Source organism: Cicer arietinum, chromosome 7 (genome assembly GCF_000331145.2).
Source record: "Cicer arietinum cultivar CDC Frontier isolate Library 1 chromosome 7, Cicar.CDCFrontier_v2.0, whole genome shotgun sequence".
In the NCBI taxonomy this organism is placed as follows: Eukaryota; Viridiplantae; Streptophyta; class Magnoliopsida; order Fabales; family Fabaceae; genus Cicer; species Cicer arietinum.
In genome coordinates this window covers 61,799,047-61,823,539 of record NC_021166.2, presented here as the reverse complement: position 1 = coordinate 61,823,539, position 24,493 = coordinate 61,799,047, and the positions used below count along the sequence as shown (strand labels likewise).

Below are 24,493 nucleotides of genomic sequence, written 5' to 3'. Positions count from 1 at the left end.
TATTTTTAGCGTTATTTTATATCTCATATATCGAATATATTTAATGTCATTAATTTTACCGTTATTATATCTCATATATTGAATATATATCGTTGAGATATTGTTGTAGACACATTTGAAGAAGAGATCCAACGTCATTATTTGAATCTATTCAAGTAACATTGTTTTTTTTTTCTTTCTCCTTAATTTAATGGGCTTCCTCAATGTTGTTGGTGATAAACTAATGTTGAAATATTTATCTTCCATAGACAACATGGTCGTGTTTCATAGGGTAACTAATGTATTTGATTTAAACATTATTTTTCTATTACATATTACATATACCACTTGTCCCTAACTATAGAACTACATACACAAAATTACGATAATTAATTATTGTTTTCATTATAATATGTACTGTTTGATTGCATAAAAAGATGTAAATTTATTATGAGTATATATTGATAAAAAAATAATTATTCCTTTGAAAATTTAAAAAGAGTATGTTCCTTAAAAAAAAAAAAAAAAAAAAAAAAAGAGGTAGTATATATATACACACACACTTCAACTTTATTTTAAGTGATTTCCAAGGGTCTTAAAATCATTTTGCTTTAGGTATTCTTCCTCTTGGTGCATTGGTGCCCCTTAATTTAAACAAGAATCGTTTCAAGCTTGGTGTCGTCTTATTGATAATCCTTTTAACATTGGTGTCGCCCAAATCAGAAGAGGAAACACTACAATTGATGCATTTGATTAATATCAAAATCTTATAATGGAGAATAGAATATATATTCATTTACTTCTACATACTATATATATAATTTTGAGGTGAATATTGTGTGTTAGTTTAAACACAAGCATTTCATAAAATAATCTTATCATATTTACATCAAAAAATTTATATGCTATTAATTTTTGTCAATGTGTATGAAAGAGCATTACTAACAAGACACATTTTTTATTGCTTTCTTCTCGACACACATTTTTTTTATTGGTTGAATTTTAAATAAGTCAAGTAAACCAAATCTCAGATACACTAATAAATTCAATAGACCCATTAAATTTCAACCAATTAAAAATTCTATGTCAAAAAGAGTTAGATAATGTACTTTAAATTTAGCATATTTCTTATTCATTTACTTACATCCCAAAAGCAGAAGTAAGGGTTTCAATGAATATTGTTCACTTTTTTTCATGGTTTTCATTTTCAAACGCAGCTGCTTCTCATTATATAGAATCTCAGCAAATCTGCATATAATAACACAGTTGTCACATTGTTAGCCTTTTCTATTTATTGAGTTATTAAATAAAAATCATAAAAGTGTCTTATTTGTAATTTTCTATCTCAAAATAATTATCACTTTAAAATACCAATGCAATGTTTATTATTATTTTCCATTATATATTTTTATTTATTCAATTTCACTCCACTTAAGTACTCTAGTAAGTACAATTAATGAGAGTGTTTTAGTAGATGATATTAATTTTACTATTAAAGTCAACTTAATTAATATTGTCCCCATCTCAAAATATAACATCTATTCTTTTTTCTCCTTTTTGATAAGACTTTTTTTTTTTTAAATTTTTAAATGCATTAATTATTTATTTATTAACTTTTTTATAATTTTTTTTTGCAATCTATAATAAATACTACAATAAAACCATAAGATAATTCTCTCTTTAAGGTTAAACTAATAAAACAATTCAAATTGTCAATAAATTTAATATTACAATTAACTTTTTTAATTTTTGTGAGTCAATCAAGTTAGTCTTCTATATATAGGAAATAAGATAGTATTTTTTTAGGTTTAATTGCAGTTTTAGTCTCTTATTTTCACCAATTTATGAAATTGATTCATCTATTTTAAAATATGATATTTTTTGTCCCTCGTTTGGATTTTTTGACTAAAACTAGCGATGTGATATTATTTAAATAATTTGATACGTGATAATATGATGTAGAATGATTAACATCCATGAAATTGCAATCAAATTTTTTAAATACTAAACTAAAAACTTCGAATTTAATTTTATTTTTGTAATTTAATTAATAACATATGAATAATTAATATATCTAGATAGTTCTATATAGTATGAAATCTTATACCACGTCATTTAAAATATATCAAATTATGATTTTTTTTAGTTCAAAAATATGATAAAAGAACCAAAATTATCGACTTTCAAAATAAGAGAATCAATTCCGTAAATTAGTAAAAATAGAGAGATCAAGACAATAATTAAATATATTTTTTAAGAAATGCGCACAACTCAAATGTGACATTTAACATGAAATAAATGAAGTATAAAATATTTATGTTTTTATACATTACTTTTTGGATTGGTCTATCAATCCTTTGGTTGATTACTTTTTATGTAATTATAATGAGTTAAAGTACTCTTTATACTTCTTTAATTCGTTTTGATTATAATGAATAAATAGTAAGAACTTGACAGAAAAATCCTTTGGAGGCGTAATTAATAGAGTAATGAATAATGATATAAAACTAACTATAAAATTGTATGCTCTACAAGTAGATAGATAAATATATACATCCTTTTATTTTTTAAATTTACCAATTTATTATCTATGCAACAAAAGGGAAACTAGCTAGATTAAGCTATGTATAAAATATTCTAAGACTAATTCTCTTAATATTTTTTTTTTTGTTGCTGTGATTCAATTACTAAACAAATCAATGACTCAATCACTTAATATGTTATCTAGATTTGTACATCCTTTTATTTTTCACGATATTTTCGCTTCTCCTTTTTTCTATTAGAAATTAGCAAGTTGTTTTCTTATGCGATAATTGAATCCCTTATTTAAGGGAGAAATATATATCACCGTTTATTTATTTTCACTACAAATTGAGTTTATGATATTGTAAATATAATATCGACAAGAGATATCTAATTGTTACAAGATTCATTTAAAAAGGACGACTCATCATATAAAATAGCCTAAATACCACTCGTGATCTCTTAACTTAATTTCAATTAACGTTTTAGTCTTTTATCTTTTTTTTTCTTTTTTTGCCGATTTGGTCCTTTATTTTAATTTTAATTGAAAATTTGATCTTTTATGTTTTAAAATGTCAATAATGTTATCCTTTTTTTTTTATAAAAATTCAAAAATTGATCAAAATTTTCGAACAAAACCCATAAAATTAGTTATATTCTTTAATATACAACAAAATTCATCAAATTTGTAACTCAAATATTCAAATAAACTCATTTGTCATTCTTTATTTGATGTTGTTAGAGATGAAAATACAAGTTTATTTAAAGATTTAAATTATGAATTTGATGAAATTGCATTATATTGAGGATGATAATTAATTTTATGGGTTTTGTTTGAAACTTTTGATGAACTTTTTAAATTTATACAAAAAATAAGGATAACATTTTTGACATTTTAAAATATAAAAGATCAAACTGTCACTTAAAATTAAAATAAAGGATCAAATCGAAAAAAAAAAAGATAAATGACTAAAACGTTAACTGAAATTAAGTTAAGGGACCACATTTGGTATTTAGCCTATAAAATAAGAATAGATAAAACTTGAGTTTACTTGTATTTTACATATTTGAGTCCAATAAAATAAACCTTAACCACAATAATTTTGCAACGGCATTGGACTAAAGTTAGGGCTTCTATATGAGAAATAAGTCATCACATGATTACAAGAAATGAAATACATTAAATTAATTCCTATATGATTTAGTATTTGACTATGTCACATAAATATATTCTTATAGTACTGTAAATAATAGGTGATAATCAAATAGTGTTAATGCAATTGAGATATTTATTATGTTACTTTTACGCTCTTTTTATGTTTGTTTAAAAAAACATCAATATAGTCTCAATTTTAGAGTAAATCGGTATAAGTGATTAAAGTTAGTCTTTAATTTAGAAATCTAATATGTACTTTATTTCTACTATTAATTAAGCATGGAAGAAATCTATGTTATCTAAGTACGCATAATGAACTTATACAAAATATTAAAGTGGACTAACCTCTGAAGAGCCTCAATGTTTGTACCTTCACTTGATTTTTCATAAGGGACAAAAGAAGTTATATTTAGGATCTTAACAGGTTGTTTCAGCAAGTTCTGTCCCACTTGTGCAAGATTATCCATGTTTTCTTGGGTTACATTATCAGCTAGGCCCATGGATTTATCCAAGTTATACTCCTACCAATTAATTATAAACGAATGTTATAGCTTTTAATTTTATGAAATAAGATAAAATAACCACCCAAAAGAAATTTGTGCAAGCAATGTACACTTTCAAGAAGTAATTAGTAAAAAAGTAAATTAAAAAAGATTATTGTAAAAATTATATTTTGGTAAGTTCTTTTGAAGCAAAAAATTATATTAAGTGCAAAAGCAAAATTGGACATGGCTAAACACAATTACTAAGTTGCGGTGAAAACAAAAACCGAAGAATTTTTCTATCTAAATCAAAATATATTTTAACGTCATTGTCAACACAAAAGTTGTACAAGATATGTATGAAAATAAATTATGGAACTTTTCTATGTTTATAGGAAGAGATGATTTTTTTTTTTTAAATATAAAAACTAAATGACAAGCAATTTATGTTAACAATTTTTTTTAATTGTCATACACTGTTAATGTAAGAAAATTTCTACCGTCAGTCCATTATAATAATTCATGGATATCATGATTTTATATAAACTTACGATAAAAGTCAAATATTTCTAATAATTTAACGGTTGTAATTGAATAACAATTTAAAAAAATTATATTAACAGTTCATATGAAACAAATATTTTTTTAATACTATTAATTTTATTTTAAAATACAAATATTATATATTACATAAAAACTATAGAGAAACTTATTCTAAATCCCACAACCTAACAAGGTGCAAATAATGTACCTCAATTCGAAGATAGTAATTGTTTGAAGATGGATGATCTGGGAAAATTGATGCAAGGTGATATTGATTCATATCTCCTGGAGCACTAGTTAATCCTAAAAGTGCAATGGATGTCCAATCTTTTGCTGGAATTGATTTTGCAGTATTAGCATCTATCCCTTTAGTGTCCCCTATTGTTCCACATCCTAAGGACAACAACACTATTTTGGTAGGCTCATTTTCCTTCATAGGAATGAAATCAGAATTCTTCTCATTCAATTGTTGTATTACTTCACTCACTGCAACCAATGCCTAAATACATTCACAATTTTTTATTGTGTGAAACTTCTTTGTATTCATACAAACATGAAATTTTGTAACTTTTGTTGAAACACTTTTTTTTTTTTTTTTTTTTATGTTTGAGTTAATCAAACCGAATATATATATTAGTATTTCAATTATCGATTTTACTTCATTCAAAAGTTCAGTACCAAAATTCGAATCAAATCATTATATTTTATTATTATTATTTTTTATTTCATATTATATTAGCAATGTGGTCTTATTAAAAAATATATTGCATTCACATATTTCTTAATCATTATATATTAATTTCTACTTGTTTTAATAGTATAAATTAAAAAAAATGGATAAACCATTCGAATAGAGCAACTTAAAACCTACTTGCAAAAGAAATTTAATCAACTACAGATGTGTAGAAAACTCAACTGATTTGAGTAAATGGTTAAAAAAAAGTCGAGAATCAATTATTATTATTTTTTAATTAATTCAAAAAAAAAAATTTCTCTTAAAATCGAATCAAACCAACCTTATACACATCAATATATTCACCATAATATTAGTTAATTTTCTATTAATAAATGTGATACATAATTAGCTTACCGGGTTAGCTGCATCCAAACCACCATCAACTAAATTGAATTCATTGTCACCATTCTTAAAGTAATATGGTGGTAGTTTTGTTGGTAGAGCTGATGTCCCAATGCATATATCTGACAATTTTGCATCTAAGCTAGGAACTGTTTTCAACTGCATGAGAAAAGTTTCACAAACAATCACAAATATATATAATCATTTATTTAAGTAGATTATATCATAAGCTTTAACTTCTTCAAAATGACTCTTAATTTTTATTTGTATATATTCTAAACTATTCATTCCGTACCGAATTATGAATATCAATTCTTCAACAAAATTTTTTTTTTAATGTATTTAGTCTAAAAATTTAAATTAAATACATCAACTTTTTAAATTTATGTTATTATATTTTTGAACAGAAAGAGTATCGTTTATACTCTCGTTAATAAATTAATTTATTGTCTTACGTACCCAAACAAATTACTACTATTTCCAAGAATTAAGAAGAATAATTTTTCCTCCTTTTCAAAATTATCATTTAAGAGAAATAGATTAGTCGATATTGTTAAGTTGTGTGAATCTGAACCTGAACTAAATCAAAAGATCGCAGTTGTGTGAGTTATTTAAGGTGGTATTTATAATTTTTTTTTAAATTATAAGTATTTTACTTATCCTCGCTCATAATAATTAATAAAAATTTTTAATTTAGAAAATGTGTTATGCACATGGATAATTTTTTTTTCTTTTACAAAAAGTGTCATTATATGCAATATGCTTATGGAAATATATGCTGACCTTAAAGCTTGAGAATAATACTGGATGAACTGTCTTGATGTCAAAGGTTGGGATTACAACATTGGTCAATGTCTCATGTAATCTTGTATCTCCCATTATCTCACGTGCTTTGCTATGTAATAATTCACCATCATACTTCGGACGTGTGGAATTTTCATTCCAACCACTGCAATGTTTTTTAATATCAATTAGAGAACAATATATTAAGAAGAGTATTCTCTCAAACCTAAGAAGGAAATTTATTGAGAAAATAAACAAATAGAGAAAAATAAATAAACATAACTAATACAACAAAATAATGTGTAAACTAAGAAAAAATCCATGACTCGTTGTTTAAGACAATCAAAAGAAGAATATTATGTAAAAATTGATACAACGCATAAACTTTGTCTCAAACTCTCACGATCCGCAATACACTTACACTCTTTAAAATAAATATTTAAACTGCATTTCACATATATGTAGTTTTGAGCTCCTTCTTCTTTTACAATTCCAAGCAATGTGAGACTTTCTTCAAATCCCTAATTTAACCAAATCTAACATTGTTGGATTCATGTGTGAGTGGTTAAGTCTCACATCAACTATCAATGAACAAAATATTGTATATATAAAAGACGTGACCCATATACTTATAATGTCTTAAGGTTTGGGTTGTTGTGTAATGTTCAAATCTCTTGTGATCTTGAAAGATTTGATCTCTTGCTAATTATATCAAATGATTCACTTCAAGTAGTTAATGAGCTTCAGTTAAAAAATAATCATCTAAAAGATCTTGAGTTCAAATCATGCTTAGATCATTTCTAGTTAGAACAATTTTTTACTATGTTTTACTTACTTTCTGACCAAACTCTAGATCATTATATTTTCATTCTTATTTGAACCACATAGTTAAAACCAATTTTTTTTTTTCAATAAAGTTCAAATTATAATTTGTCAATAAAGTTTGCATATCTTAAAAATTTAAATTTACAAAATAATATAGTGACCATTGACAACTTGTATCAAATAAATTATATAAGTGCATGATGATCTAATATGATGAAATACCTAGCTGTAGTTTGATTGAATATAGAAGGACCATAATTAAAGTAAGACTTTAAGATTTGTAGAGGAGTAAGGGCAGGACGAGAAGGGTCATTTGGGTTAGGACAAGCTAGCAATCCAGCAATGAGTCCTCCAGTGCTAGTCCCAGCTATCACATCAAAATAATCTGCCAGTGCTGCTTTTTCATCATTTGACACAATCTAGTCAACCAAATCAAAATGTTTATAGAGTTTATGTACCTCACGGTGTAAAATTATTTTACTTTGACAACTAATATTTTTTTGTATAAAATATTATTAACATTTTGTCGTAACTATCATTTAGGGATGTCAACAGAATAGGATGTATGGAGAGAGTATTCCCACATAGATCCATCAACATAAAAAAATAATTAAATTTCTATTATTTTTTAAATTGAGAGTAAGATAAAAATTCAGCCATTAAATAACATGTAATATTGATATATTATTTTGAATTTTGTAACCACCAAAAAACACATATAAGATGAATTTATACACATCTTGTGGTTGATAAAGCTTTAAATGAAGTAGTTCGTGTTAGTATAAGAGTCAATTTTAGAAGTCTACTATTTATTGACTTTAGTTTACATAATATAGAGGCTAAAAAACTTTATGGCTAAAAAACTTTATGGCTAAAGAAGTTCTTAAAATTTTGTGAATTAAATAGGTCTTTTGATCTCACTTTTTCGATATTAATTTTAAAATAATATTTATTCTTTAAATTTTCAAATAATAATCGAGTTTTTTCGTAATATTTTTTTTTTCAAAAAAAAAAAAAGAAAAAATTGATTTGTTTCGAGAATCTTTAATCTTATTTTTTTGGAAATTTTTTATTTAAAAAAAGTTAAATATAAACTTTTTTTTTTATTTTTCTACTGAATTTTTTTTAAACAAATTCAACTGACAAAAAAAGAAGGTCATTAGTCTCTTCACTTATGCCCATAAAAATAATTATTTTGTAGGTTAGAGTCTAAAATTTTTTTTTTCAGTAGAAGATTTTTCAGATGGAGCTTAGGGGTTTCAGACTTTTTTGATAGCTCTAACTTATGGGATCTCACTACTCATACAAAATGACATCTATGTTGGTATGAAATATTGATTAACAAAAATAAGGGGGAAAAATTTATATATATATGTAATTATCAATCCAAAAATGAAAAATAAAATTAATTAAGAAAAATACAGTTTAATTTTTGTATGAATGACCTGAAGAGCCTTTTCCAAGTGTTGAAGAACAGTGGAAGGAATAATGCCCTTAATACCACCACCATCAATGCTTAGAATGCTTATTGTATTTCCATAGGAAGGAGGTGGTAGCTTTGTATTCAATCCACCAATCACTTGACTACCAAAAACAAACACAAATAAAATGAAATTAAAAGCACCCATTATATATATTGTCTCTTAATGCTAATTCAAAAGATAACACAATTTAAAGTGCTTATATTTTTTCTTCCAAATGGGAAGGGTATTTATAGGCATATGTCCATGATGAAAATATTAAAATTCAACAATACCTTCCAAATTTTTTTTTACAAATGGTAATTATTGCTTGTATAAAATCGAGGCTTATGCACACGGATATATTATACTAATACATATTGCATGCATGTGTTGTACTATATTCTATTAAATATTTTGGTCTTTCATAAAATTCTTCCACTGAAATTAATAATATTTAAAGTGTGTTGGATATTATATATAAGTTTTTTTCAAGTGAAAATTTAAACTCAAATTTTACTATGTTGTACTGCAAATAATATGTGATATTTTAGATATGACAACATAATTAAGAATGTGAATTCTACTGATGCTTTTTCATAATTAAGTATATGACACAATGTCATCGAGTATTAAATGGTTGATTATGTCAATTAAATATTTTCTAGTGCAATATGCATGTCTATTCGTAGAACAATTGGTGGATTTTTATTTTTATACAAGCAAATTGGTGGATTATATAATCAATAATAAAGTCATAGCATATGAAATGGATCATCTCAATTGAAACTCTTTCAATTTTTTAAAAAAATGAAATCAACCATTTAAAGTGGATGATGTGGTTTAATGGTAGAAATTGAAAATAGACAAAAAATTAAATGAAAAGTACAATGAACAGAATCTAAATCCCATAGCATACCGTGTTAGTATTTTTGTTGACGTTAAAAGATACATTATATTATCTTTTTGTCGTCATGCTTTGGGTATGTAATGTAGGTTTGGTCTTAAAGAATAGGAGAATTAGTAGTGTTTTGATAGTTGGATCTTTTGTTTAATTCAAGTTTTGGTGTCGAACTTTTTCTTTGTAAATATAATAGTGTTGTTTTTTACAAATTGTAAATATAATAGTGTTGGTAAATATAAAGTATCATTTTTGACTTTGAAAAAAACAAAAGTGTGTGCTAATTTCAAAGATATTTATATATCCCAATTTTAAAAGAAATGTGTGTGAATTTAAAAGTGGTATGAGTTGTATTTATCAAATTAAATAAAAAGAAATTGTGTGATCGGAAATGATAAATAGAAAAGAAAAATAAGTTTATAGAAGTTTTAAAAAAAAATAAAACTTTAAATTTTATTGAATGATAAAGAGAAAATATATACTCTTTCGTTCTACAATTATTGACTCTTATCTAAAAAATTATCGATGACTTTTTCTATTTTCAATAAACTTTTTTATAATTGTATTTTTTAATTAATATTATTTATATTATTTTCAATCTAATATTTTTATTATATATTTATGATATTGATAATTTAATAATATTTTAAAAAATAAACTTTAAAATAAAATTTATATTTTCGTACAATTTAATAATAAGTTTTGTTGAAGCAAAATATTATATTAAATGCAGAAGCAAGACACTCCATGACTTTGAGAGCACTAGACCGCTACAAAGTCCACATATGTAATATTTGGATGCGATAAATTTTTAAAAGGCTTAATTGCAGTTTTGGTCTCCTATTTTAACTGAATCGCGAAAGTAGTCCCCCCATTTTGTTTCTCCCCAATTTTGGTCCCCATGCAGAATTTTGGTTCAAAACTTGATGAAATTTCATTTTTTTTGCATTTATTTAAGTCACACAATACCTCAAGAGCTCATTTGCAACAATTGTACCTGAAATATATGACCATAAATGGTGTAGTACGACTTTAGAAAATAAAATTTCATCAAATTTTGGACTAAAATTCTGTTTGGGGACCAAAACTAGGGAGAAACATAATTGAAGGACTACTTTCGCGATTCAGCTAAAATAGGGGGAGCAAAACTGCAATTAAGCCTTTTTAAAATTCAAGAAAATCTATGTCTTAGATACATTTATAAAATTTAATTAAATAAATTTATATAAATAGTAAAGAAATAGACATTTTTTTCATCAAAAATAAAAATAAATAGATATTATTAATTTCTCATTAATATATAACTATAACGATGATCATAATTTATAAAAGACAGTTGTGATGAAAACAAAAACCCGCAGATTTTTCATCTAAATCAAAAATATGTTTAATATATCAAACAAAAATTTACAAATTTTGATCGATTAAATAAATTTTGGGTCCACTTTATACATTTTCAAAATTATAATTAAAAAATTAATTATATATGAATATATATTTTTTAAATTTCATATAAATTAAAAATTTATTTCAATTTGTCTATAATTGTGAAAAACACTTTTTACTTTATAAAAATATTACATATTTCCATATTAAAAGAAATTTTTACTTGAAAATTTCTTCAAACCGTTATTAATAAATGTTTTTTATAAATGATTTTTTGGTACTGATTGTAGTATCTAGTAGACAACAACTATATTGTACAAATAAAGATATATTATATAACAACAACTTTGCTTGAACATTGATAGTATTTTACAACAAACTTTATATATTCTAATTATATAATATCTTGATTAGGATGGTAATCGACACACTTGATCCTGAATTTCAATTAAACTGAATTTTCACTAACTTGTATTCAAAATGTTTAAGAACATGATTTTGTATGGGTCAACAACAAAAAAATGATTATGTAATAAGTTTGAATATTACTTATATACTCAGATCAATGCAAGAATATTACCTACACTTTTTTTAAGTTTTTGCGAAACACATGTATTTTAGAAAAATTTTAATTTTTTTTTAAAATGCAGTTTTTAAATTTTTTAAAATACATTTATGTTCTAAAAAACTTTTTTAAAAGTTTTTTGATATATAATGTATTAAAAATTAAAAAAAAAAATTTGATATACAAAGTATAGACTTTGTAAAAACACAAATGTGTACTGAAATTTTTTTATTTTTTTTAAATTCCCAAATTTCAAATTTTTTGTGTTATTTACGCAAGTTGAATTAAATGGAATAAAAAAAATTATTTAAAAAAAAAGATAAAACAGTTAGTTTATATAAAATATGAAATACAAATATAAATTTAGAAATACAAAATAAAATTTTGATACAAAACTATGATTGTACCACAAAATAGCAATAATGTAAAAGGAAATAAACGAGCCTGGAGCTCAACTTGAATCACTTTCATAAAAAAGGGTAAAACTTAATTAAAAAAAGTAAACAAAACATTAACATTAAGAAAAGGGAAAAGTAAACTCAAGGGGTGTGTGGAGTTGCGACTAATATAGAGAAAGATAAAGGGACCAATGTATTTTCTAACACATAACTTTTATATAATTTTTAATTGATTAAAATTTATATAGACTTCGTTAAATAACTTAGATTTCATATAAATTAAGTTGAATGTATGTAGACTTTAATTAATTAAAAATATTATGTTGAAATAATGTAAAAAAATGCGTCGTTAAGATTGTTTAAAAAAAAAGAAAAAAAAAGTAAGAAAAGAGCATTATTGAATGTATTTTGCATAAAAATTGAATTTGCAGGGTAAAATTGGAAAAGAAGAATTACACTTTTTGTTTGTCTGTTTTATCTACTCCAAATCGATGAAATTTGATTGGATTCGAATTTAATCAAAATCATTGATTTCTAATATGAAATTTAGAACACGAATTTAGTCAAAATCATCTATTTCTAATATGAAATTTGGAACAGTTTTTTCTTTGTATTGTAAAATTTTTTTTTTTTAAAACAAAATTAACAGAAACTTTTGTCCGAATCTTTCTGGAGTCCCCATTCATTCCACACAAAAAACCCTGTATTGGGTTCCTACTGGTTTTGATGGCATTAATTCACAGCATTAAACAGAGGAACAAGCACAGAGACGTTAGATGAAAGATTTATTTTTCAAGAAAATGAAATTTTCAGCAGCAAGATTGGGTTCATTTCTCACATTAAGATTGTTGTTAAGTTTTTTCCAAGGTACTTGATTGAATCTTTGAGTGATTCCTGCATATTTGATTGAATCTTTTGCCAAGGTACTTCATTACTCTTTGGTGTATTTTTTCATCTTTGTCCGATTCCATGCTTCCTTATGAAAACTTCAACAAAATGTATTTAATATATACTTTTGAGTAATTTTTATAAATATATTTAAAACATTGTAAAAATTTCATCTATAAAAAATTAATTTTTTTAAATTGTAGATAAGTTAAATATAATTTTTTTAAATATTATAAATTCAAAATTAAAGTAACAAAAATAATAATCTATAAATTGATTTTTGAGATATTTTTGTGGAATTATTTTTTATAATGTTGTTAATATAATTATTTTTTATAATATTGTAAATATAAATTGATTTTTGAGATATTTTTTGGATGTCAATATAATCATGTGGGAGCCTCAATATTCTATCCTAACATTGAATATGAGTTTGTTGTATCAAGTGGTGCAATATGTAATTTAAACTATGAAAACAAATTAATATAATTCATAAGATATCATAACAAATACGCTAAAATTTATTTTAATTTATTTTTAGTCTTTTATTTTTTGTTCAAAATTCAATTTGATTATTTATCTTTTAAAAGATTCGTTTTCATTCTTTATGTGTGCAATGTTTTCTAAAATCCTTAATTTGACTTAGGGTTCATCATTCCCTAAATTTCTAGAAAAAAACTAATAAAATCATTGAATCAGACACAAATTAAATTATGAAAAAGACACAAAATGCTCTCTGCACTCCCTTCATTTCTAAATTTTCCATCAAATGCACTAAGTTATTCTCTTCAATTCATATTGTGTTTTGTTCTTTAAGAAAGAAAAAATGTTCAATAAAATATATCAACAGGAAATAAGGAAAAAGATAATAAGCTTATGCTTAGGCCTTTTTGTGTATGATTGTATGTATGTGTCTATGGACTAAGAATAGAAGCCTAAGGTAGGTAACGGAAGGAATCTAAAGTGTAATTTATAATTGTGAACATTTGACTTGTTTCCTTTATTTTGTTCTATAATTTTATTTTCATATTCAATTTAATTTATTTTTAATTGCTCGTATCCATCTAGATTTCACTAATTATGCATTTGCTCTATAAATATCAAATTCACTAACTTTGGAAACCTATCCATCACGCATGGAATTTGGATTCTTTTATTTATGAAGTTTGAGTTTGGGATTCACTAACAATATTTGATTTTGATTCTACTTCATCCTACCGATTTTAATTTTAGGCTTTGGGGTTCAATTAATTTTTTTCATAAATTTAATGAATATCGTAAGGGGAAAAAAGAACCTAATTTAAATTAGGGATTTTGGGGAAGAAGGTTACCACATCACAAACATTTTGACATATCATAGATGTCACATAATATTTTAACAATAACTCGACTCTTATTTAACAAAAAGATTAATTTGTTTATTATTGTATAAAGATAAATGACAAAAAAAAAATATGAATGACTAAAAATATATTTTAGTCTAACAAATAATTTATTGGCTTAATTACAGTTTTGGTCCCCCTATTTTAATTGAATCGCGAAAGTAGTCTCCCCATTTTGTTTTTCTTCAGTTTTGGTCCTCCAAACATAATTTTGGTCCAAAACTTCATGAAATTTCATTTTTTTTTTTTTGCATTTATTTAAGTCACACCATGTCTCAATATCTTATTTGCAACAATTGTACATGAAATACATGATCATAAATGGTGTAGTACGACTTAAAAAAAATGAAATTTCATCAAATTTTGGATCAAAATTATGTCTGGGAACCAAAATAGGGGAGAAATAAAATGGAATGACTACTTTCGCAATTCAGCTAAAATAGGAGGACCAAAACTGCAATTAACTCTAATTTATTTTATAAATTAAACTGATAAATTAAGCAGATAAAACCAATAAACCCACTACTCTTTTGATATTTTTGTTGAGATCAATATCTATCTGGACATCTCACTCACGTTTTTATTTGAATTCTTCTTTATGTTTCCAACCTACACATAATTAATTTTGGTTTACTAGTTTAATGAACTCTTTTAATTTACTAGTTTACATAATAACTTGTTTTTTTTCGTTTTTCATTATGGTTTACTCGTTTAAGCAAGATTTAAGTAGCTTTAATCACATGTGGATATTAAAGAATAGTTGTTGGTGTATTGGCTTAAATGGTTTACCAGCTTACATGTGCTTATTAATTTATTTGTTCAGTTGAAGAATTAATTTTTTTTTATGATACTTTAGATGCTATATTAATGTATTTTTGTAGTTTAATGTGTTAGATTTGGTTAAAATTGAGGATTTAAAAAAGTCATATTTCTTGAAATTGCAAAAGAAAAGGGAGTTCAATAATATATATATATATATATATATATATATATATATATATAGATTGAATAATAGTTTAGGAACCTTTTAGTAAATTTTAATAATTTAGGTATTAAGAGACCAAATTAATAATTTTTCTTTTTTTTTATGAAATAAGTTTGTTGAAACAATAATTATATATTTTTTAATTTAACTTTGAATGACTATATATAGTTCAAATTGATTTTTTGTAAGTTTATTTTGTCTGATTTTTTTTGTTTTGTTACAATTTTCATGTTCAAGATATGATTTTGTTTGTTAAAACAATAGTGCAATCACTAGTTATTCCTTCATGGAATTTTAAAACCTAATGACAGCCAATAATGTTTTTGAAAGAAAAATGTAGTTTAAGATTGATATTAACTTTTATATATAAAATATAAATAAAATAAAATACTTATATATAACAAATCTTAAATATATTTCTGATTTTTGCAAATATATGTTATTTTGATTTTAGTCTTTGTAATTTTTTTAATTTTTTATTTATACTCTTGCAATTTTCAAAAAGTTTTAAAAAGTTTATGGGTTTGGGGTGTCCATTCTAAGGGAAGTAAATGAGATGTTCTGTGCTTGCTGCACGTGGATTCCCAATATATAGATTTTTGTTATAAATTTCATATATTTGAACATTTGTGATTCCTTATTTTATCGTGTTTTATTTGATAATTTATAATTTCCTTTTTTTGTGTTGTGCTTTTTAAGGTGCATCAGTCATGTTTGGGTGGACCAAGGAAGAGTGATAACACTAAATATTATGATATTCTCGGTGTTGCAAAAAATGCCAGTGAAAATGAAATCAAGAAAGCCTATAGAAAGGCAGCGATGAGGAACCATCCGGACAAGGTTGGGGATCCTGAGAAGGTAAGCCTCATGGTTACTACTACTTTGTTGCATTTTCATTATACCATGCCATACGGAAACCCTGCTCTGCTATTAAGGTCCTTGATTGGTTGTAGCCTGACTATATAATTTGATTATACACATTATATATTTGTTATTTTGCAGTTAGCTCATCAATAAAGTTAGAATGTAGTGTAAATTATGAAGATAATTCTATTTAGTCATTTGTGGCTGTAGCGGATGCAATTGTGCTGCATGGTGGACTCCGTGTGCAATGAAAATTAGTATTACTGTTGCATGCTGATGACTTGATCGTGCTATGTGTTTGTTTGTGACTTTTTGTTTATATTAAATATATGCGTTTGTTTGTGACTTTTCATTTATATGTAATATATGCGTTTATTTGCGACTTTTCAGTTATATGAAATATGTGTTTGTTTGCGACTTTTAGTTTATATGAAATATATGTTATTAAATTGAGGTTCTTATGCAAACTTCTGTGGTTGAAAAACTGTAAAATGTGCCTTTTGTTGATGACCTTTCTATCTAAATATCTCATTTCTATATCAAGGAGTTGGGTCAAGCATATCAAGTGTTAAGTGATATGATCAATACGGTGAAAATGCATTTCATAATGTAACTATCTCTTTCTAGAAATGTGTTGTGGCATGCGAAGGATATTAACTTGCTTGCATATTTTAACATGCAATCCACAAAATGCATTGTGCCTTGTTCTGTTTCAAGTTATGCAGATAAATAAGTTATATAATATATTCATTTTACTCAATTAGAGTTTTATTCTCTAGTAAATTTTATAAAAATTCATTTAGTTTGTGTTAGAATTATATTAATGATTTTTAGATGTATTGAATCTTGCATTCGTCCCATATTTTTATATGTTTAATTTGAACACACAAAATTGTAAAAATTGAAAGAAAAGGATAAGGTGAGATAGTTATGTTGTATAATAGTATGATGATCAAGGTCGAACGTACATTTTATTGTTGTAAAAACTTACATTGATAAAATATTATATAAATTTAATATAAAATTAATTGTAAAAAAATATTAATAATATTAATTTAATAAATATATATTAACTCAAAGATATAAATCAGACTGAAATTTATTAGATCGTAAAAGAATCTATAAATAAATAAGTAAATTTGAAAATATTAAAAAAATTTATTGAATTTCAAAAGAATTTATAGATAAATAAGTAAAATTGAAAATATTGTACATTTTAGAGATTGATTGGTAGAAGATAGGTAATGTTAAACTAATTGATATAGATATGACTAAAATAAATTTTATTTTGTTTTTGTTGCAAATTATTGTGAATGCTCTAGTAAATTGGTTGATGAAATCGGATAAATATTAATTATAAATTGAATCTATAAATAAATAAGTAAAATTGAAAATATTAAAAAAAATTATTGAATTGCAAAAAGAATTTATAGATAATTAAGTAAAATTGAAAATATTGTACGAGATTGATGGGTAAAGATAGGTAATTTTAAACTAATTGATATAGATATGACTAAAATAAATTTTATTTTGTTTTTGTTGCAAATTATTGTGAATCATCTAGTAAAAGTAAATTGGTCGATGAAATTGGATAAATATTAATTATAAATTAAAAAATCATGAAATAAATAATGAACACATCTTTAACATGAAAAATATTAGTTATAAATTGATAAATCATGAAACTAGTAAGCATATTTTTAATATGAGTTCTTGGAGTGGTACATACACACTATTTTAATCTTCAACTAAAAGAGAAAAGTTTTACATGAGTCTTTATGTTGTTGTATAACAGTTAAAAAGTCTTATTTCATTTTTGAAAAATATAGAGAAAATAAATATAAAAATATAATAATTTCAGCTAAATAAATTTTTTTAATTATTAAATAAAATATTAATAATTTATTAAAAAATTTTGAAAAAATACATAAAGGTTTCACTTTAGACTTTATAATATATTGGGTCGGTCCTCGTTATAAACATTTTTTTTAATGAATCTAAAAAAAAACACCATGTCATCATTTAACATATAACAAGCCAACATATACTGATTCTAGGGTTGTTAGTATTTTTGTTGACGTATAAAAAATAGATTATATTATCTTTTTGGCATTATGCTAAGAAATAATGTCAAACAAGAATGGTTAACGTGTCTCATTTGCTTTGGGTACGTATGTTTGGAGTTTGGTCTTAAAGAGTAGGAGAAGTGGTAGTGTTTTAATAGTTGGATCTTTTGTTTAATACAAGTTTTTGTTTTTAACTTTTTCTTTCTAAATATAATAATATTTTTTTTTCTTTTACAAATTGTAAATATATTTACTTCGATTTTAAAAAAAAATATGTGTGGATAAAAGTGGTATGGGTTGTATTTATAAAATAAAATAAAAGAATTTGTGGGATTGAAAATGATATAAAGAAAAGAAAAATAAATTTATAGAAGTTTTAAAAACAACAGAAAATTTTAAATCTCATTCAATGATAAAAGAGAAATTATATATTCTTTCATCCTACAACTATTGACATATATGTAAAAGATTTATTTCAAGATGAATAAGTTTTTTTTTTAATTTTCATTACACTTTTTTATAATCATACTATTTAATTAAATATTAATTGTATTAGCTTAATATAATATTTTTTTTACTATATATTTATGAAATTGATAATTTAATAATATTTTAAAAAATAAATTCATTGTAAAATATAATATTTTTGAAGCAAAAAATTATATTAAGTGGAGAAACAAGACATTCGATCGCTTGAGAGCACTAACCGCTATAAAGACAACATATATATTATGGACACAAATACAATATTAAACAGATGCGATAAATTTTTAAAATTCAAGATAATGTATTTCTTAGATACATTTATAAAATTTAATTAAAAAAATTTCCATAAATAATAGAAAAATAGACATTTTTTCACCAAAAATAAAAAAGAAATAGACACTGTTAATTTTTCATTAATATATGACTATAATGATCATTGTTTATGAAAGATAATTATGATAATTTATAAAAGATAGTTTTGATGAAAACAAAAAATTGCAATTTTTTTGTCTAAATGAAAATATGTTTTAATGTATCAAATACAAATTTACAAAATTTAAATTTTGATCCATTAAATGAATTTTATGTCCTCTTTTTACATTCTCAAATTTATAATGGAAAAATTAGTTATAAACGATGTATTGTTAAAACTTCATGTTAATTAAAAACTTATTTCAATTTGTTTATAATTGTGAAAAACACTTTTTACTTTAGAAAATCATTACATATTACCATGATAAAGAATGTTTTACTATAAAATTTCTTAAAATATAAAGCATTTGTGTAGTAGACATCGGTCTCGTACTATTATATAATCTAAAAATAAACTGTTATTAAATGTCTCTTGTACTATTATATAATCTAAAAATAAACCGTTATTAAATGTCTCTTTGGTATTGATTGTAGTATTTAGGAGACAACAAATATATTGTACAAATAAATAATAACAACAACTTTACTTGAACGTATTTTGGAACAAACTTTATAGATTCTAATTATATAATATCTTAAATTAATTAATACCGTAATCGACTACACTTGATCCGGAATTTCAATTAAACTGAATTTTCAATAACTTTACTCAAAATGCTTAAGAAGATGATTTTGTATGGGTCAACAACAAAAAAATGATTATGCCTGCAATAAATTTCAATATTTCTTGTATACTCAAATCAATAAAATTTTCTTATAAAAAACATACACGCTTCAATTTGAATATTTGTAAATAGTATTTGGGTTGGTTGTGATATTTGTTGCACTCTAAAATTTTAAGAGTTACTCAAAAACAATGATGTCACTTCTAAATTTTATTTTAAATAAAAAGATTGAGAAACTCTTAAAAAAGTCTTTAAAATGAAATTTTAGGATTAGAAGTCAATTATTTGTAGTGAGTGTACAATCACCCTGTGACATCATTAAAATATGCAAAATTAATGGTAATTTAAATATTTATTTCACCTTACATTTTACATGGGGACATAAATTGTTTTTTATGAATAAAATTTGAAATAAAAATGTGTTTAATATAAAGAGAGAAGAGAAAACAATATATTATTGTACTCTATAAAAATGCAATTTTATTCTTACGTATCTTTCAATGCGATAAATAAATCAAAGTTATGTACTTCTTAAGTAAAAATATAACTCTATTGGTTGACTTTAAAGAAAGTATATTTTACTGTGATAAAAAAAAAAATCCTAATTTGATGTGCACATAATTGTTTAGAACTACCAAGTTAACTTGTATTCTAATAATTCGATGATTTAAAAAATCTTACATTTATTAAACTATTTTAAAGTAATTCTTAGAAGATTAAATCATTTTTTTTAGAAAGGAATTAAATCCAACTTTTAAAGAAAGTGTAAAATGAAAATTTTACCGTATACCTCTATATTTTAATAAAAATCTAATTTTATCATTTTTTCTAAACAAAAAAAAAATTAAACTTTATGTTTTTTGGTGCATGTTTGTCTTCCGAAAAATTTGAAAAAGTTTTAAATTTTTTTGAACATGGTTTGGATTTTCTAAAAATATGTGTTACAAAAAAAAATCAAGTTTTTGCGAAACACATTTTTATTTTGAAAAATTTTAATTTTATTTTTTCAAAACATAAATTTTGAATTTTCATAAACGCATTTATGTTTCATAAAAATTTAAAAAATTAATTTCGATACATAAAGTATTAAAAATTTGAAAAAGATTGTTTGATATACAAAATTTATATTTTGTAAAACTCATTTGTTTACTGAAAAATTTATAAAAAAAAAAAAATCAACTCACGAGTTTTAAATATTTTAAAACACGTGTATTCTGGAACCCAAATTGAATTTAATTGAATAAAATATATTTAAAAGAAGAAAAGAAAAATAGATAATTTATATAAAATATGGGAACAAAATAGCACAAAATAGCAATAATGTTAAAGGACATAAATGGGCCTAGAGCCCCAACTTGAATCAGTTTATTTTTTTTACAGAAAAATCGAATTATAAAAAAAGAGGTAAAAATTAATTTTAAAAAAATAAACAAAACATTAACATTAAGAAAGGGAAAAAAGTAAACACAAGGGGTGGCATGCCCCTAGTAGAGATAAAGACAATACTAAGAAGATATTCTCTAACACATAATTTTTTAGTATATTTTTTATTTGATTAAAATTTAAATAAATTTAATTAAATTATGTGGGATTTATATAAATTACGTTAGATTTATGTTGACTTTATTTAATCAAAAAGAATTTGTTGAAACCTATATTAAAAAGTAAATTGTTAACATTATTTTTTTAGAAAATGAAAAGAAAAATGTATAAAAAGGGAATTATTGAATGTTATTTTCAGAAGAAAAAAAATGATTTGCAAGGAAAAGTTGGAAAAGAGGGACTACACTTTTTGTTTTTATTACTTTTTATTTTCTTGTTGTTATTTTTATTTTTATTTGGACCTTTGTGTGATTGTAATCTCAACTAATGGGCTAAATGAATAAGAATCTCATTTTAAATTTTTGGAATTTTTAAAGGGCTATAAAATTAAATGGCATATAACATTATTTTGAAAATTTTAACATGGTCGGACAAAACTTAGATACTACAAATAAATGTTCACGGCACAAAATTATTAACTACAAAAGATTTAATTTATATATAGTGTAATGAGTTTTTAGCATCTCATTGAATCGTAGTTTTAAACTATTAAAAATATTTGACTTTTATTAAAATTATTTCTGCGAATGGTTGTCATATGTAAACAATATAAAATTTTTACAGTAATAGTGCTTAACAATTTAACACTCTTTTTACAAAAGAGATAATGGAATGGTTGAAAGAATTTTTGATATAAATCATAAAACATATATGAATTTAATTTATAACACTGTCAATGTAAATAAAATATTACACTATCAATCAATCACATTTGTTAGATCTTTAATAATATTTGACTTTTTTCACAAATATTTATAAAATTATTTACATAATTAATCATGATTCTTCCATTACGTAAATAATTTATACTATTTAAAGCATTTAAACTAAACTCAAAAAATAAAACTAGAAAGTTGAGAATAAATACTTTATTAGAACCTGATATGTTGTATTTATCTATTAGCCCAGTCGAGCTTTAACCTCCTATTAGCAGATTGTGGTTGTGTTATAGTTATATTGTATTTCAATTTTTTCATTTTAACGAAAATATAATGAATTTTCATTCATCTCCAAAAGACCTTCTTCTTCTTCAATTTTTTCATTTTAACGAAAATATAATGAATTTTCATTCATCTCCTAAAGACCTTCTTCTTTTGGACTATGTGTAAAATTATTTTTCAACAACAACCTATTACAATTTCCTACCATATTAAAGAATTGTATAATATATTTTTTTTTATTCAAAGTATTGTCACATTATAATTTTTGTAAGTACAAAATACAGTGTCTTTTATTATCCGGTAAGTTATGGTAGTGGAAAGAGTTTTTGTAAAAAAATTAAAATTAAAAAAAAGGCCTTTTACAACAAAATGAAGAAAAAATAAAGAAACAATTCAACAAATGGCATACAAGATAAATGAAATGTCCAATTTTTATTTTATAAGCAAAAGTATTTATTACAAGGAACACAAAATGTAGTCCAATCCTTATCCTTATTTTAGAAATACAATTAACAAGATCCATGACAAAGTTCACATCATAAATACATTAATTAAAAACACACAAACATTATATTTACTCCTCACCGTGCATAGAGAGAACTTGCAACACATATAGTACAAGTTTGTTTATATATGCATGGATGCACTTGTCATTTTATAAAATACTAAAGTCTAATTGAAGTTTTTGTACTTAATTTCAGTTATTAACTCATTAAAAAATTGTATTTAACTCTTCTTTTGTTTTGAAATAGTTTTCAAATATAAAAATTTAAATGGAATGTTACAACCAGGGGCGGAGCATAGTAGGGACACGGGAGGCCGCGGCCACCCAAAAAAAAAAAAAAATCAGTTTTTTCTTTCTTCATCTCTCTTCCAAGCCTTCCTCTCTCTTCCAAGCCTTCCTCTCTCCCCTCTCCAGAATCCAATTCATGAATCACAACAAGTGAGCTGCCGCCTCAGATCGCTTCTCTGTTCCTCTGCCAGATCACGAACTCCACAAGAACTCCAAGAACACTCATTATTCTCTCACACAGCACTCCTCCCTCCGATCTTGTCCCATCTCGGCTTCCACGAGCTAGCCACAGCGGCTCCTTAACTCTCTGACTCCGCGGCCACCGCAACCTCTACCTGTACCGGTCCTTCTACGATCTTCTTCTCTATTCGTTGCGGGCCTGCGGCAGCCTCTGTCTGACTGCCTCCATGGCCGCTCTCGCCTCTTTGTTAGCTGCAACTTCATCTATCTCCAAATCGCGTCGCTGCTTAGTTCAAAAGATTCGAATTTCTATTGTGTTAGTGCTGGTTTTTGTTAGTTAATTTTGATTTGGAATTCTGTTAGTGAGTTCGTTTTAATTTCAATTTTTCTTAGTTAGTCGCTCTTGTGTTAGTTTTGAATTCTCCACGAGTTTTATCTATCCTAAGAATTTAACTTATACTGCAGTACCCCATATTTTTGTGTAATTCTACTTTTTGCTTATGTTGTTCGGTTAACATGAAATTTAAAATTTATTTTGTTAGTGTTAAGTTTGAAGCTTTGATTTGGAGTTTTAATTAGACGTTATTGTTGATTTTTGTTTAGAGTTTTTGTGTTGCACGTAAGTGTTTGATTTTATGTCTATATAAAGTTTTATTTTAGTTTTTTTGTTGCACATAAGGTGTTTGATTTTATGTTCATATAGAATGTTTGAGTCTTTTTTGTTGAACATAAGGTGTTTGAGTTTTGTTGTATTTTTATTTGAGTTTTTTTGTCGTTGTGTTTTAGTTTTGTTGTTCCATATAAGATGTTTTATATTTCCTAAATTATTTGATACTTCAGTTTATTACAATTTAATTTTTTACTATATAATATTATTTATATATTTAATTTAGTTTATTACAATTTAATTTTTTATTATATAATATTATTTATATATTTAATTTATATACTATATTTTTATGTCGGTCACCCCAAATTTTTTTATCAAGCTCCGCCACTGGCTACAACGTACATGTGTTGTGAATAAAATTATTTTATTTTTAAAAATAAATACTTCATTATTATTATATTTATAAAAAATTAATGTCTTAAATATATTGTGTCACTTTTACGTGTTACACACAAACATC

General features: G+C 24.2%; 1 protein-coding gene across 1 annotated transcript; it reads right to left on the bottom strand.

Annotated features, from left to right (window-relative positions):
- Nucleotides 1-467: 467 nt before the first annotated feature.
- On the bottom strand, nucleotides 468-9,052 carry LOC101513147 (patatin-1-Kuras 2-like). Its single transcript, XM_004515283.4, has 8 exons — nucleotides 8,815-9,052; nucleotides 7,592-7,788; nucleotides 6,545-6,710; nucleotides 5,774-5,920; nucleotides 4,892-5,182; nucleotides 4,004-4,179; nucleotides 1,124-1,227; nucleotides 468-713 (listed from the first exon to the last, which is right to left on the bottom strand). The coding sequence occupies exons 1-8, from the start codon at nucleotides 8,995-8,997 to the stop codon at nucleotides 646-648; spliced, it is 1,332 nt and encodes a 443-aa protein (XP_004515340.1). The 5' UTR covers nucleotides 8,998-9,052; the 3' UTR covers nucleotides 468-645.
- Nucleotides 9,053-24,493: the final 15,441 nt, after the last annotated feature.

What these genes read in the sequence shown, in the direction of transcription:
- LOC101513147 (XM_004515283.4), bottom strand. Translation starts at nt 8,997, where the DNA reads ATGGGTGCTTTTAATTTCATTTTATTTGTGTTTGTTTTTGGTAGTCAA. An exon ending in GTTTGGATGCAGCTAACCCG is followed by an intron (nt 5,183 to 5,773) that starts GTAAGCTAATTA and finishes GAATGTATTTAG; the next exon opens with GCATTGGTTGCAGTGAGTGA. An exon ending in CTTACTTCTGCTTTTGGGAT is followed by an intron (nt 714 to 1,123) that starts GTAAGTAAATGA and finishes CATCAATTGTAG; the next exon opens with TGTTTCCTCTTCTGATTTGG.